Below are 15,725 nucleotides of genomic sequence, written 5' to 3'. Positions count from 1 at the left end.
GGACAGGAGCATTACCGCCACCTGCTGGACTGGAGTGGTGGCACAGTAGATTGACGGGAAAATAAGGACAGAAAATAATATAAAAATAAATAAATAAAGTAATGATAGTAATAATAATAATAATAATAATAATAAAAAAAAAAAAGATAAATAAATGATTAAACGGGAAAAGACAATAGTAGTAATTATAGTGTAAATAATATAATTTTACATACAAACAAGTAATTAAATAGATAACTAAATTCTTAAATTTTTATTGTTTAAGACATAGTTGTTTAGTCTAACTAGTTTTATTGGCGGTTGACAGACCAACGGACAGGAGCATTACCGCCACCTGCTGGACTGGAGTGGTGGCGCAGTAGATTGACGGGAAAATAAGGAGAGAAAATAATATAAAATATAAAAATAAATAAATAATGGTAATAATAATAATAATAATAATTAAAAAAATAAGATAAATAAATGATTAAACGGGAAAAGACAATAGTAGTAATTATAGTGTAAATAATAGAGGTTTACATACAAACAAATAATTAAATAGATAACTAAATTCTTACATTTTTATTGTTTAAGACATACTTGTTTAGTCTAACTAGTTTTATTGGCGGTTGGCAGACCAACGTACAGGCGCATTACCGCCACCTGCTGGACTGGAGTGGTGGCGCAGTAGATTGACGGGAAAATAAGGAGAGAAAATAATAATACTGACAACAATTAATAAATAAAGTAATGATCGTAATAATAATAATAATAATAATTAAAAAAATAAGATAAATAAATGATTAAACGGGAAAAGACAATAGTAGTAATTATAGTGTAAATAATATAATTTTACATACAAACAAGTAATTAAATAGATAACTAAATTCTTAAATTTTTATTGTTGAAGACATACTTGTTTAGTCTAACTAGTTTTATTGGTTGTGGCAGACCAACGGACAGGCGGACTGGAGTGGTGGAGCAATAGATTGACGGGAAATTAAGGAGAGAAAATAATAATACTGATAAAAATAAATAAATAAATAAAGTAATAATAATAATAATAATAATAATAATAATTAAAAAAATAAGATAAATAAATGATTAAACGGGAAAAGACAATAGTAGTAATTATAGTGTAAATAATAGAAGTTTACATACAAACAAATAATTAAATAGATAACTAAATTCTTACATTTTTATTGTTTAAGACATACTTCTTTAGTCTAACTAGTTTTATTGGCGGTTGGCAGACCAACGGACAGGAGATTACCGCCACCTGCTGGACTGGAGTGGTGGAGCAGTAGATTGACGGGAAAATAAGGAGAGAAAATAATAATACTGACAAAAATAAATAAATAAAGTAATGATAGTAATAATAATAATAATAATAATTAAAAAAATAAGATAAATAAATGATTAAACGGGAAAAGACAATAGTAGTAATTATAGTGTAAATAATAGAATTTTACATACAAACAGATAATTAAATAGATAACTAAATTCTTACATTTTTATTGTTTAAGACATACTTGTTTAGTCTAACTAGTTTTATTGGCGGTTGGCAGACCAACGTACAGGCGGACTGGAGTGGTGGAGCAATAGATTGACGGGAAAATAAGGAGAGAAAATAATAATACTGATAAAAATAAATAAATAAATAAAGTAATAAAGTAATAATAATAATAATAATAATAATAATAATAATAATAAAATTAAGATAAATAAATGATTAAACGGGAAAAGACAATAGTAGTAATAATAGTGTAAATAATAGCATTTTACATGCAAACATAAATAATTAAATACATAACTAAATTCTTAAATTTTTATTGTTTAAGACATACTTGTTTAGTCTAGTTTTTAACTGAGTTTATTCTATCTATATTCATTTTATTTTATTTATTTTATTAATTGTATTTTTTATTGTTTAAGACATACTGATTTAGTCTAAGTTTTATCTGAGTTTATTCTATCTTATGTTGTTTTATTTTATCTTATGTTGTTTTATTTATTTTATTATACTTTATTTTATATTATTTTATTATTTGTATTTTTTTATTGTTTAAGACATACTTGTTTAGTCTTACTTTTAACTACTTTCTACTACTTTTTAACTATCTATATTTATTTTATTTCTCTTTATAAGTCCTGTTTCCCTCAGGTAATTAAATAGAGGCTTGTTTTCTTTGCATGATTTTTTCCCGAGAAGACTTTCCAGGGTGTTACTGTGTTTCCCCTAGAAGTCTCTTTCTTTACATTCTACCAGCTCATGTTTGACTGTTTCTGGTTCAGTGTGAGGAACACTTACGGGCCGTGTCGATGTTTCAGAACAAAATGTTGCTTGGTCTGCAGGTGGCGCTGCTGAGCTGAATAAAGACCATTAGAAAGGATTCCTGCTCATCTCTGAATACTACACAAATTTTAACAGCAAACTCAAGACATCCAATTTTTAACTGAATTTATTCTATCTATATTTATTTTATTTTATGTTATTTATTTTATTAATTGCATTTTTAATTGTTTAAGACATACTTGTTTAGTCTAACTTTGAACTATCTACTACTTTTTAACTATATTTTATTTTATTGTATCTTTTTTATTTTATTATTATTATTCATTAAGACCTATTTGTTTAGTCTAACTGTTAACTGAGTTTTATCCATCTATCTATCTATATTTATTTTATTTATTTCATTTTATCTTAAATTATTTTTATGTTTATGTTATCTATATTTATTTGATCTTATTTTATTTTATTTTATTTTTATTTTATTTATTTATATTATATTATATTATTGATTGTAATTTTTATTGTTTAAGACATACTGGTTTAGTCTAACTTTTAACTGAGTTTATTCTATCTATACTTATTTATTTTATTTTATTTATTTGATCTTATTTTATTAATGTTATTTTTTATTGTTTAAGACATACTTGTTTAGTCTAACGTTTAACTGATTTTATTCTGTCTATATTTATTTTATGTATTTTGTTTTATTTTATCTAATTTTATTAATTGTATTTTCTATTGTTTAAGACATACTTGTTTAGTCTAATTTTTAACTGAATTTATTATATCTATCTATATTTATTTTATTTTATATTATTTATTTATTTTAAAATATTTTAATTGTATTTTTTCATTGTTTAAGACATACTTGTTTAGTCTAACTTTTAACTGACTTTATTCTGTCTATATTTATTTTATTTTATCTTGTTTTATTTATTTTATATTATTTTATTAATTGTATTTTTTATTGTTTAAGACATACTTGTTTAGTCTAACTTTTAACTGAGATTATTCTATCTATATTTATATTATTGTATAATATATTATTTATTTTATTTTATAATATTTTATTAATTGTATTTTTATTGTTTAAGACATACTTGTTTAGTCTAACTTTTAACTGAATTTATTATATCTATATTTATTTTATTTTTTTAATATTATTATTTATTTAAAATTATTATTATTTTCTTATTCATTAAGGAACTGTTAACTGAGTTTTATCCATCTATATTTTTTATTTGATTTGATTTTTTCATTGTTTTAGTCTGGCTTTTAATAGAGCGTTATTGGCAATATATTCACTTTTTTTTGGTATAGTCTTTAATTAGGTGTTATGTAACCGGTGGAGGTTACTCTGTGTTGTGTGAATTGATGAAACCAGGACCAGATATCCTTTTGAAGGTGATCTCCGTTTATTCTGACTGACAAATACAGCAAACAAAAACAATCTCCAGTCAGTCCTGCCCTCAACTTTAGCTCCTACGTAAATGTACAAAAGGATATTATAGAAACTCCTAATGCAAGACAATGCTAGAGGCCACACACACTACTGAGCCTCATTTTGACTTGTTTTAAGGACATTACATCAAAGTTGGATCAGCCTGTAGTGTGTTTTTCCACTTTAATTTTGAGTGTGACTCCAAATCCAGACATCAATGGGTTAATCAATTTGATTTCCATGGATAATTTATTTATTTATATATTTAATATATATTATGGCAAGCCGTTCTGGAAATTATTATATATATGGATTCAAAACCTGAGAATATATATTAGTCATTCAGTAATGCTATGTTCCCAATATAAATGGTGCCCCGTTTAGAATTATCCATACACGTATTTTGGGACATCCTAATTTCCTTACATTATTGGTGCCCCGTGTGAGGCATTGTACAATGGCAATTGTTCATAATTAATATATCAGCATATTCACTTTTGGTCCATGCCAAAATTGTTGATTCCAATTCTAGACTTGCTAGACGTTTTTACATTTTACACCAGTAGTCTGCTACAGGAGTAGATACATCTGTACTCACAAAAGCACAGTGTGGTGTAAATTAATTCAATTATAAATTTAGTAAAAGCCATTAAAGAGATTTTTTGTATTGGTATTTACCACCTTTAAACCATTCATTGTGCTAAGGTAGCCACTTGCTGTTGATAACTATCTAAGTTAATCCTCCTCTATAGAAGTTTAAAAAGTTTGGCTCAGCATTTGAATACAGGGTATTCAATGCAACAAATATACACTATTATCTGAATTGAAAATAATAAAAACCAACAATGAATTAATTGTACATTACAGGGTTTGAGTAAGATAATGCAGCCGTCTTCTCTTCTACTTTAAATAATGAAAAAAATTATAAACCTCCACATTTAAGTGGTTTTCAATGAAGATCCAAAGAAGCAAATAAGCAACATTTATGTATTTCTTAAAGAATTTAACATTCTGGTTCATGCATACTGGATAATGCTCGCATTTATAAAAGCAAAATCAATTTGTTCCAGGGGAATCGCCATCATTAGATTCACTTCCTGGGATAAAGTTAACCTCTAATTATTCACACTGGATAAGGCCAAACTTTACTTCCTGCCGTGTATCGATCAGCAGCTCATTAACGCAATTTGCACAAATTTTCCCTTGATTGAAATCCATACGTATGTATACATTTTTGGGGGTAATGCAATACCTACAGTTTATTTCTGGATTTATAATCAATGCTGATAAAATCACTGTGGCTCCTGCAGGTTGCGCAGAAACTCCTGTATTTCTCTATGCATTCTGTCTTTAATCTTCTTAAGAACTCTAATGCTGTCGTCACGATAGAGGGATTGGTGCGGTATCTCAGCCGCCTTCATATGATATCGCACTGAACTTTCAAACTCGTGTTGCTCAAAGTGTAAATACTTTGCGTAGTTGTAGTAAAGCAGCTGTTTGTCTGCAGGTTCCAGGTCAGGTCGTTCTAACAGCTCCTGGTAGATCTGCTCAGCTTTATCCAGACCGTAATCTGACTTTGCGTATATGGTTGCGAGGTCTATTTCCTGCTTGAGAGAAGAATGAGGGCAAAGAGAAATCACCTCCTTGTGGAGATAGATTGCTCTGTCTATCACGCTTTGCTTTGGCTTTCTTTGCTCTTTGCAAATTATCTTCCATTTGTAGCAGAGTGCAGCACATCTCTTCAGATAACACTCATCTGGATGTTTTTCCAGAGCCTCCTCTATCAAATCAATAGCCTCGTCAAGACATAAATAGTTTCTGTAAACCCTAAGCAATGGGTTAATTCCATTGTAGCTGCTGACAGGATTTCTCAAAACCTTTTCAGCGTAGATCTCCGGATGGAGCTCGTCCTGGGATGGAGACGGGTATTTATTCATCAGGGCGTCGACCTTTGACAGGTAAGCCTCACTCTCTGCTTCGTCCTCCAGGTGGTGGTGCAGCCAAGCCAGGTTCCCGTAGTTCACCACCAACCAGGGACCCTCGTCTGCGTTTCTCAGCTGGCAGAAGGCCTCTGCAGCCTTGTTGAACAAACTCTGGGCATTTTCTATGTTTTTCATCTTGTATTCAACAAACCCCTGCAGGTTGTGAATGTGACCCAGCCAGCTGTTTCCCTCCTCGGTGCCGATGTTATCCAGTTTGTCCTGGAGACGGTAGAGTTTGGACCTGCTGGGGTCCAGATCCCAGGTGAAGTGGCACTGCAGGGCCTCCAGTTTGGACACCAGTGTAGTTTGACTCTGAGCAGCACTGATGGAGAATAAAATATAATTTTAGAGGAGGAGGAATCACTAAATAGAAGGGAAGGATTGTGTCTTCCCTGGAAAAACAGAAATCTAATTGCTCCTCCTGAATCTGAAGTTCACCAATCAGCTGTTTCCAACACTTTTCACAACAATTTTCCAGGAAGCGTAGCAGTTTGAGACACTCATAATTGGAGCACAAAAATGGAAACCAGACAGGAGCATTTCAAGGTGCAAACAAAACGGTGAAAGAAACATATTAAAAGAGTGAATAGGTGAAGGAATACAGGAGGAAAGAACACAGAAATCAATCAATCAATGGCATAAATAAAAATATTGATGAAAAGCAAAAGGAGGACAGGTGGGAATGGGTTAGCAATACGGAAAAGGGACTGAAAGAGGCAAGCATGTCATAGTTAAGACAGACAATACTTCAGTGTTTTTTTTTATATCAACCATCAGGGTGTCACAAGGTCACTGGTACCATGTTAATGTGGCTTCAGGATTGATGAACCAGAAGGTGCGTGTGTCTTTACTGTTGACACTGCTGGTGTGAACCATCTACTTTGTTGCTGCTACTGGCAGTCAGGAAGGAATGAAATGGAACAGAGGTTACGTATGTAACCATGGTTCTGTCAATTCCTGGGTCACTGCCAGGCATGCCGGTCACTTGAAACCATTTCTCTAAGGGGTGATAAGTTCTGAAGAGGCCAGCTGTCACTTTGATTTAGAATTTCTCCAACTTGTCCACCAGAATTATGTCTCTGGCAGTGCGATGTAAAACCACCAGCAGATAGCCTGCACCAGGCCCACCAGCAGCTAGCCACCATAAGGCCCACCAGCAGCTAGCCACCACCAGGCCCACCAGCAGCTAGCCACCACCAGGCCCACCAGCAGCTAGTCACCACCAGGCCTACCAGCAGCTAGCCACCAACAGGCCCACCAGCAGCTAGCCACAACCAGGCCCACCAGCAGCTAGCCACCACCAGGCCCACCACAAGCTTGCCACCACCAGGCCCACCAGCAGCTAGCCACCACCAGGCCCACCAATAGACAGCCGCCACCAGGCCCAGTGGCAGCTAGTCACCACCAGTCCCACCAGCAGGCCCACCAGCAGCTAGCCACCACCAGTCCCACCAGCAGCTAGTCACCACCAGGCCCAGTGGCTGCTAGTCACCTTCCTCTTCAGCCATGCCTCGTGAAAAGCCAAAAGGGGAAAGAAATGAGGAGCCTAAAACTGAACCAATAAACAAATAGATGTTCCTGTAAAAGATGTCTTGGAATACAAACACAATATGGAGTACTCTCAGTCAGAGGTGGAGGAGCTAAAGAGTGCTCACACAGCCAATCTGAGCAATTTTAAATCCATCAATTTAAACTTTGATGAATTTCAAAAATCTTTAGAAGCTCTCACTTCCAAAATAGATTACATCGAAAACCAGACAAGGAGGAATAACATCCTCATTGACGGCTTCTAAGAAGAGAAAACTGAAACCTGGCATGACACTGAAGTTAAAGATAAGAAATTCCTTGCTGATCACTCTGAGATGGATCCTGAACTAATTGAGGTGGAAAGAGCGCACCGAAACAGTGCCCTAAGCCTAACCCATGAGTTTTCTATAGACAATTTTTGGTTTATGACCTAGCAGCCTAAAGTGCTACTTGTTTTTTATTTTCTTTTGTCACATTATGAATGAGTTTTTAACTGATGTAGACCTAAAGGACTTTATTGCTGAGTATGTTTTCAACCCTTTTGATTTAAATGGATCTGATGGTTATACTGACTCAAATTGTCTTAAATTTACCAGCAATGTGTCTACCATTTGTGAATATTATAATGTCCAACAATTTAAAGGTTTATATGAGGGTTTCTCAAATTCATCTTTTTCTACTTGTCATTTGAATGCTCACAGTCTTCCTAAAAATGATGATGATTTTACTAATTATTTATCTTCTCTCAATCATGAACTTCCTATTATTGCCCTGTCAGAAACATGGCTGACAGATTCAACAGAAATGTTATATAATATACCTTTAAATAAGGCAGTTCACTGTTGTAGACCACGGAGAACTGGGGGTGGTGTGTCAATTTACGTTCATACCACCCTAAAATTCTGTGTAAGAGAAGATCTGGTCTGGTGCAAATAAATAAATACAAATACAAACCTTAAGAAAACAACGTATCAGGAGCCAAGTAATTGTAAAAAATAATAATAAAGGAAATACAATTTTAAGAATACTATGGCACTGGCTGAAGGGGAAGAAGACAGAAACAAAACGAGAAAAGTAAAGAAGGAAAGAAAATTATAAAAAAGAGGAATAAAATAATGGAGAATGAGCAAGTGATTCAAGACATCATAATGTATTTGTAGGATCTTTAAAGTTAATATTTCAGACTCTAGAACTTAATAAGAAATTAATCACATACCAATTACATAACTCAGTGATAATCATTATTAACTCATACAGTGATTCAAATGTATAAGTATCTTCTCACCTCATCGTTCAGCTGTTTTCTAAATATCAGACCAGTTGTTGCTCCTGATGCTTTGAGTTCGCTGGTGTGAAGTCAGAGATGTCCAACTTCTGCTTTTCTGTAAATTATGTGATGTTGTTGGGAACCCAGCGTTTGTATATATAAATGCAAACACCCTTTCTCTGGACATTTGTGTGGACTTTGGTATCATTAAGTCTGGTGTTCCGTTTTCCAGTAATGGAAACCTGCAGCCACATATCTAACAATAAAACTCAAACATGACTTATCAAATTGTAAAGTTTTTATTGCTCATGAAGTTATAAAATGAAGCCACAGTGAAATATAAATATATATATTCAAACCTAAGATGCCACATGACACCATCCAATCAAACAGAAATAATAAGGTGTTGTGCATTATTTTAAACACATTTGTATGTATCTCTGTGCTGCAGCTGTCTGCAGCGTGTTGCTATGAAGAATTACCTGAACACACCTGCATTATGACATCATGACACTGCTGCCACCTGCAGGTGTGACCAGGTTTGGTTTCCACTTCACCCTGACTGAAAACACTTCTTTTCCACATAAAAGCTCATATTTGGTGTATTTTTCACCTGTTCACACATCACACATTAACGCTCATATATATGTGGACTTAAATGTTCAAAGTGAAAGTGAAATTAAATTTGTCAGAGCAGCCTGAAACAGTTGGTGTCTGATTTCTGTCACTGTCCTGTGTAGTGAAGGCAAGTCTGTGTACAGCAGCATTTATGAACACTAAATGATAAATGAAACAAACAAATATAAGATTTCTTGGTGTACATACAATTATTTATTATTGTGTACAGCTTGAAACACTTTCTGGTACAATTGGTTTCATCTGACTAATGTTCAGCCTATACATCAATTAATAATAACATTATGAATCAATCTTTCTATTTTCTCACAATAGAAAAGAACAAAGAATATAGTATTTCATATAGAGTTTTCTTTTATCAGTTAAACTGAAAACACATTGGAAAGACAAAATGATTCATATAGGAGTAGTAGCCTAAACACAAGTTACATACAAGTTATTATTTTAATAGATGGGTACTGTGAGTGATGTAGCACTGGCATGCTAGCAAGCAGCACGCTAATAAGACATTGTGTTATTAACAACTTTCATGTATTTCTCAAACATTTTGTGATTTTGTGCTGAGCAGCACATTGTTTGTGTTTACTCATAAAAAGTTAAAGCTAAATTATCTACAATTTTCTGCATAGTATCTGTTTCTAGATACTTGGTAGTGATACTAACATAGTAGTTGGTAGCAGCTGTAGCTAGCAAACGGGCTAACAAGCTAGCCAGCACTTTGTTTTAAGGACTTCATCATTTAATTAAGTAATGAGTTACTGAAGAGGGGAGAAGGCGGTCCGAACTAAAAGGCTAACTTGCTAATTCCTTATGGCTAGAAAGGATTGGGAGGTAATAATGTGAGGTTATCCTGAATATATTTAACCTTACTTGGCCTATTGTTGGGGTTTCCATATGCTTTTAACCTGAGCACCACTTGTGTGGGTCCAAAAAGTATTTATTCCTAAAAAGCAAAGTAAAGCAAAAGTCAGAGTACAGACGTCTACACAGTCTATTTACAAACAATCCGTTACATCTGCAGATAATATTCAGCTTGTTCATTATGTTAGTTATAACATTAACAACATCAGAGCTTACAGCAAAGCAGGTTTCATATCAGGGCAGCAGGCAGGACTTTATCGAGTCCAAGTCAAGAGTTTTTAATGCTAATGTTGTAATTATGGACTCATTACTCATTATTAACTCATACAGAATGGATAGAAATAATCATTTAACGGGATTAATCGTTCTTTGATTAACAAGATTACTCTACCTAATTAATCAAACGCATCCTGCTGGTCGTAACTGGGATGAACTGATTTGAGTTTAGTTTTGTTGAAGAAAAACTGGTGTGAGCTAGCCTGGGTATACCCAGACTGCCTTGCGCGCTCAAATTTAATTTCGAACTGCGAAAGGGTCTGGAATCCAGGAAGGATTCCTAGCCCTGTTTTAGGGATCCAATCACAGAGCGGGGAGGGACGGCAAGACGATGACGCGTACTACTCGGCATTTGGAAGCTTGTAGTTTTCCGGATCCAACATGGCTGCTGCAGACGCGAAACTCTCTTTAGCTGTAGACGGCGTTTTAAACAGTTAAGAGCGAAAGTTGAAAGGCAAAAGGTCTCTCGGCGGCACCGCTGTCCCCCGGCTCGGATCGAGATCACCGGTAGCGCCGGTGATTAGCGCCGCACCGCAGAGACCGCCGGTCACCACCGGTGATCTGGCTCCGAGCCGGGGGACAGTGGAGCCCCCAGAGACCCGCAGCAGCTTGTTTATTGCCCACACACATCAGTGGATGTGTGTGGCTGAATGACATGAGGGGGAATAAAGCGTGAAAATAAATAATCTTGCAGAAAGCGAGAACTGGAGAAGCAAAGCATCAGCAACACTCTCACAGACACACACACAACAAACATCCGTTTCTGTTGCTCTACTACGTCATCTGGTATAACTGATCTGATTGGCTAAGAGCTACCTACAGACGCTTTGATAGACATTCTAAGCGCCCAATAAACGGCTCTGGAGGATCGTAAACCACACCTCCTCTACGGAGAAATCCATTGCTCGTTGCCAGACTAGCCCTCATTTGAGAATAGTCTGGTGTTAGCCAGGCTAGGTGTGAGCTGAACTGAGTTGTGTTTTTTAAATTGAAACCAATAACTGAACTTAAAGAGATATAGAACCTGTTGTGGATCTTGAGTTGGATTTCCTTTGGTTTTGTGGACTTTTGTGTCCAGACTGAGGGGGGATTCTGTTTTTCATTTCTGATCAAATACATGCTTTTGGTTTTGAAGCTGAACTTTGTTCGTGTTATTCTTGTGTTGTTTATTGTGCAGGGTGTGTGTTTAACTGTAATTATGATATGCATGCATCCAAACCAACAATCTAATCTAAGACTTAACTATGTTAAATGTCAGGAGAGAGACCTGGCTGGCACCCTCTAAAAAATAAACACAAATAAAAGAAAGCATTGAAGGCAAACTGTTACTTAGTGCAACAATCTGATCGCTAACCATCAGAGAAAAACAGGTTTTTCTCATGTGAATGTCATCAAATTTATGAATGTACTCATTTGAATAGTTTTGCTGATGCAATACCTAGATTCTTTTCTCCTGGATTTAGAACCAGTGTTGTTAAATACACTAGTATAGCTCTGGCAGGTTTCTCAGAAACTCTGCTAGTTTCTCTCTAGTTTCTCGGCTCCTGCTTTTGTCTCTAACGCTGCTCAGAGTTGTGATGCTGTTCTGACGAAACTCTGATTGGTGCGGTATCTCTGCTGCCTTCATGTTATATTCTGTTGACCTGTTGTGATCTTTTTGATTGATGAGCAGATGTTTTGCATACAGTCTGTAAAGCATCTGTCTGTCTGCAGGTTCCAGGTCACTTTCTAACAGTTCCTGGTAGATCTGCTCAGCTTTAGCCAGACTGTAACCTGACTTTGCGTATATATTTGCGAGGTCTATTTTCATCCTGAGAGAAGAATGAGGGTAAAGAGAAATCACCTCCTCATGGAGAGTGATTGCTCTGTTGATCACACTTTGCTCTGTGCAACCATCTCTGCACCAGAGGATCTTCTGTTTGTAGCAGATTGCAGCACATTTCTTCAGATAACGCTCATCTGGATGTTTTTCCAGAGCCTCCTCTACCAAATCAATAGCCTCATCAACAGAAACATAGTTTCTGTAAAACCAAATCAATGCTTTAAAAGCCCTGTAGCTGCTGACAGGATTTCTCAAAACCTTTTGTGCTAACTCACGAGCTTCATCTTCAACCTTTTCTCCTTTTTTAGCACGTTGCACAAGGTAGTTAGCAGCGAGGTACAAGTTCTCTGGATCTTGTTCCTTGGCGATTCTCATTCTCTCCAAGACTTCAGCCTCCACCCTTGTGCTGCTGTACTTAAAAGCATTCACCAACCCCAAGACATAGCAGGAGTTCCACTCCACCATGTCCGGCTGCATCCTGATGGCTTTCTCAAAGTATTCTTCAATCACTCCTTTCCCTGCAGTGAACTTCATCAGGGTCCAGGCTTTTTCAGCGTAGATCTCCGGATGGAGCTCGTCCTGGGATGGAGACGGGTATTTAATCATCAGGGCGTCGACCTTTGACAGGTAAGCCTCACTCTCTTTCCTTCGTCCCCCAGGTGGTGGTGCAGCCAAGCCAGGTTCCCGTAGTTCACCACCAACCAGGGACCCTCGTCTGCGTTTCTCAGCTGGCAGAAGGCCTCTGCAGCCTTGTTGAAGAAGCTCTGGGCATTTTCTATGTTTTTCATCTTGTATTCAACAAACCCCTGCAGGTTGTGAATGTGACCCAGCCAGCTGTTTCCCTCCTCGGTGCCGATGTCCTTCAGCTGTTCCTGGAGATGGAGAAGTTTGGACCTGCTGGGGTCCAGATCCCAGGTGAAGTGGCACTGCAGGGCCTCCAGTTTGGACACCAGTGTAGTTTGACTCTGAGCAGCACTGATGGAGAATAAAATAACAACTATCATTTAATATAATTAATAATTATTTATGATCATTTTTAATAATTCTGATAGCCGTCTAAACACACTTTTGAAGTGTTGCTCAGGTTTGAAGAATTTTAAAACCAGAATACAAGGAAAAAATGGGAAAGTAAGGCAGGGAGGAAATGTGGAGAGAATAATGGGGGAAAAAAGAAAAGGAACAAAGACGGGGAGAAAAGAAAAGAACTTAAGAGAGATCAATAAAAGCAGAGTCTGAGCTAACAGATTACAGAAAAAAGAAATCTAATTTAAACCGTGGCCCTGGAAGAAAACGGAAGAAATTGTGGGCTGAACATCAGTGACTGAAAACATCATTGACTTGTAGGATCGTTAGTGTTATTCTTTTGATTTTAATATTATAAGATATTAAAAAATGCAGCTACTTACCTCATCATTCAGATGTTTCCTTGACTCAGTGGTTAGTTTGGCTGTTTTTTTTAGCTCCTGATGCTTTGAGTTGTCCGGTTTACAGTCAGAGACTTCTGTTGTGTTGTAAGTGATGAGATGTTGTTGAGTCGCAGCTTTAAATATTCTCACTGACGTCAGAGTTGCTGTCCAGGGCGGGGCGTTCCTTCATAAAGTCATTAAATGAAGTAACCCGAGTACTTTATTGTGTACGCTGAACTCTAAAGTTCAGCCTTATCTCATCTTCACTCCTTCTCAAGAATGGAAACCTACAGTCACATATGAATAACAACACAACTCAACTTAAACTTTGTGATTTCAGTTCTTTCAATGTTTTTTATCTTGAAGAATCTGAGATGTTCAGACGTAGGATGCCTGAGTTTTATGGCTGCACCTTCACAGACAGAATCAGTTTCATTAACCAAAAATATGGGCACATACAGAGTTTCACTCTGGATTTTGGGTTTCTCTCAATGTACCTCCACAAAAAGTACACATCAAGTCATTTAGTATGTTCCCAGCTTTAGCCTCGATGTGCAGACTTTTGCAGAAATGAGCCTCAAACTGCAAATTTTACTTGAACTTCCTGAGGCACCTCCATCCATTGATGAAGACCATTAGCTGCACTAAAAAGCTGGTAAGTGGACCACAGTCTGTGCCTTTTCATCCTCATCAGACCTTCATACGAGACAGAAAGGTATGAAGAAGACATACTGTATTTTGAAATTCAATTATTTGACCCTGTTGAAATACACACATGCCAACAAGACCTATAAACATGCATTAAATGGAGAGAGGGCCGCCCATTGACATGCACCCTGAGCTGTTAGGGGTTTCGCTGTAGACCTGGTCCAGACGTAGACCGGAACCGGACACCCTTTGGTTCCTAATCCAGGCCACAGCTAACTTTGCAACATAGATTGAACAATGCAATGTTGATCAAAAAATGACATCATCTGTGTTTAGGTTGCTGCACCATTAAACCTCTTTCAGGAAGCAATTCTGTCTACAGCCAGGTTAGATTTTCCGCTAAAAGTATGGCACTAAACCGGATGTTTTCCCAGATAGCTATGGGTAGCTGTACCCAAATGACAGGCTGTGAAACAACGGTAACAGTAGAAACAGAAGAGTCTCGTTCACGGTGGAGGCAAAGAAGGTGAAAAGAGGGATACGCTATTATTGCGATTTTAAGATTTTATTTTGCAATATGGTCAGTATTGTGATACAATATATTGTGATTTAACTGTTGAACTGCATTTTGTGTCCAAAAAATTAAATTACATCAAGAATTGTTTTTTTCAAATTCTCAATGTATTCATCTCACTTCAGTCTTTTTATTTCTCCACAATGAGAGTCAAAGCCACAGACTGACCAACAAAGTATTCAGTCAAACTGAACTGAACTGATATCAAACATGTATGAACGACAACAACTGCAGCATTTTCTCAAACTTTTCTCTGCTCTGTGTAGCTTCGATACGGCTGTGTCCGTGAAATAACGTCTCGACGGAGTCACATTCCTGGTTCCAGTGTCTTTAGCATGTAGCTAAAACTCGTTTTCCACAATGTTGTAAGGCCTCAAGTCTTTGCTAAAGAAGGAAATAATGGATTGTGTTATTTTCTTCCCGCATTCTGAATTGGGAGGTAGCCTTACGTAAAGAGGAGACTGGTGGAAACCCAGAGAGCCTGTTTTCATTGAGATAGCATGATGTCAGAGGTCACATGAGCGCTTTGACAATCACCATGAAACATAAAAAAATAGACTTATTTTGAAGCACAAAAGGTTTTCCTCTCAGAGAAATCTTGCTGCTGTGGGTGTGGTTACATTCCTCAGCACACCTGATCACACTGAGGTCCAAGAGAACTGTAGAGGCGGGGAATTCACAGATAAAGAAGCTGTTTAACCTGAAATGCACTTTGACTTTAGTTTCCCAGGAAATGAAACCTACAGACACACACCTGGTGTTAAAAGCATAACTCATCAAATGTGTTTTTATCTTTTTGAAGACATAAAAGGATGCCACATGCCACACGTTCCCATCAAAAGGAAATATTAAGGTGCCAAGAGCTGGGCCAGCTGTTACCTGGACACACCTGCATTATGACAGATCTGTCTGGCTGTAAAACACTTCTTTTAGACACAAAAAGCTCATAGTTAATCATTTCTCACCTGTTCATGTATCATAACAAGATGTTTTCATACAACTATGTGTTTAAT

General features: G+C 36.4%; 1 protein-coding gene and 1 pseudogene across 1 annotated transcript; both read right to left on the bottom strand.

The window, feature by feature from the left end:
• Positions 1 to 5,005: 5,005 nt before the first annotated feature.
• On the bottom strand, positions 5,006 to 8,512 carry LOC131977756 (interferon-induced protein with tetratricopeptide repeats 2-like). The gene is made up of 2 exons (XM_059341181.1): positions 8,508 to 8,512; positions 5,006 to 6,017 (listed from the first exon to the last, which is right to left on the bottom strand). Exons 1-2 carry the CDS (start codon positions 8,510 to 8,512, stop codon positions 5,006 to 5,008), a joined length of 1,017 nt encoding a protein of 338 aa, XP_059197164.1.
• Positions 8,513 to 11,375: 2,863 nt separating this feature from the next.
• On the bottom strand, positions 11,376 to 13,495 carry LOC131977755 (interferon-induced protein with tetratricopeptide repeats 1-like; annotated as a pseudogene).
• Between the last annotated feature and the right edge of the window lie 2,230 nt (positions 13,496 to 15,725).

This window comes from Centropristis striata, chromosome 9, assembly GCF_030273125.1.
Source record: "Centropristis striata isolate RG_2023a ecotype Rhode Island chromosome 9, C.striata_1.0, whole genome shotgun sequence".
Classification (NCBI taxonomy): domain Eukaryota; kingdom Metazoa; phylum Chordata; class Actinopteri; order Perciformes; family Serranidae; genus Centropristis; species Centropristis striata.
The sequence above is the reverse complement of the archived record's forward strand: the minus strand, read 5'-3'. Positions and strand labels throughout refer to the sequence as shown.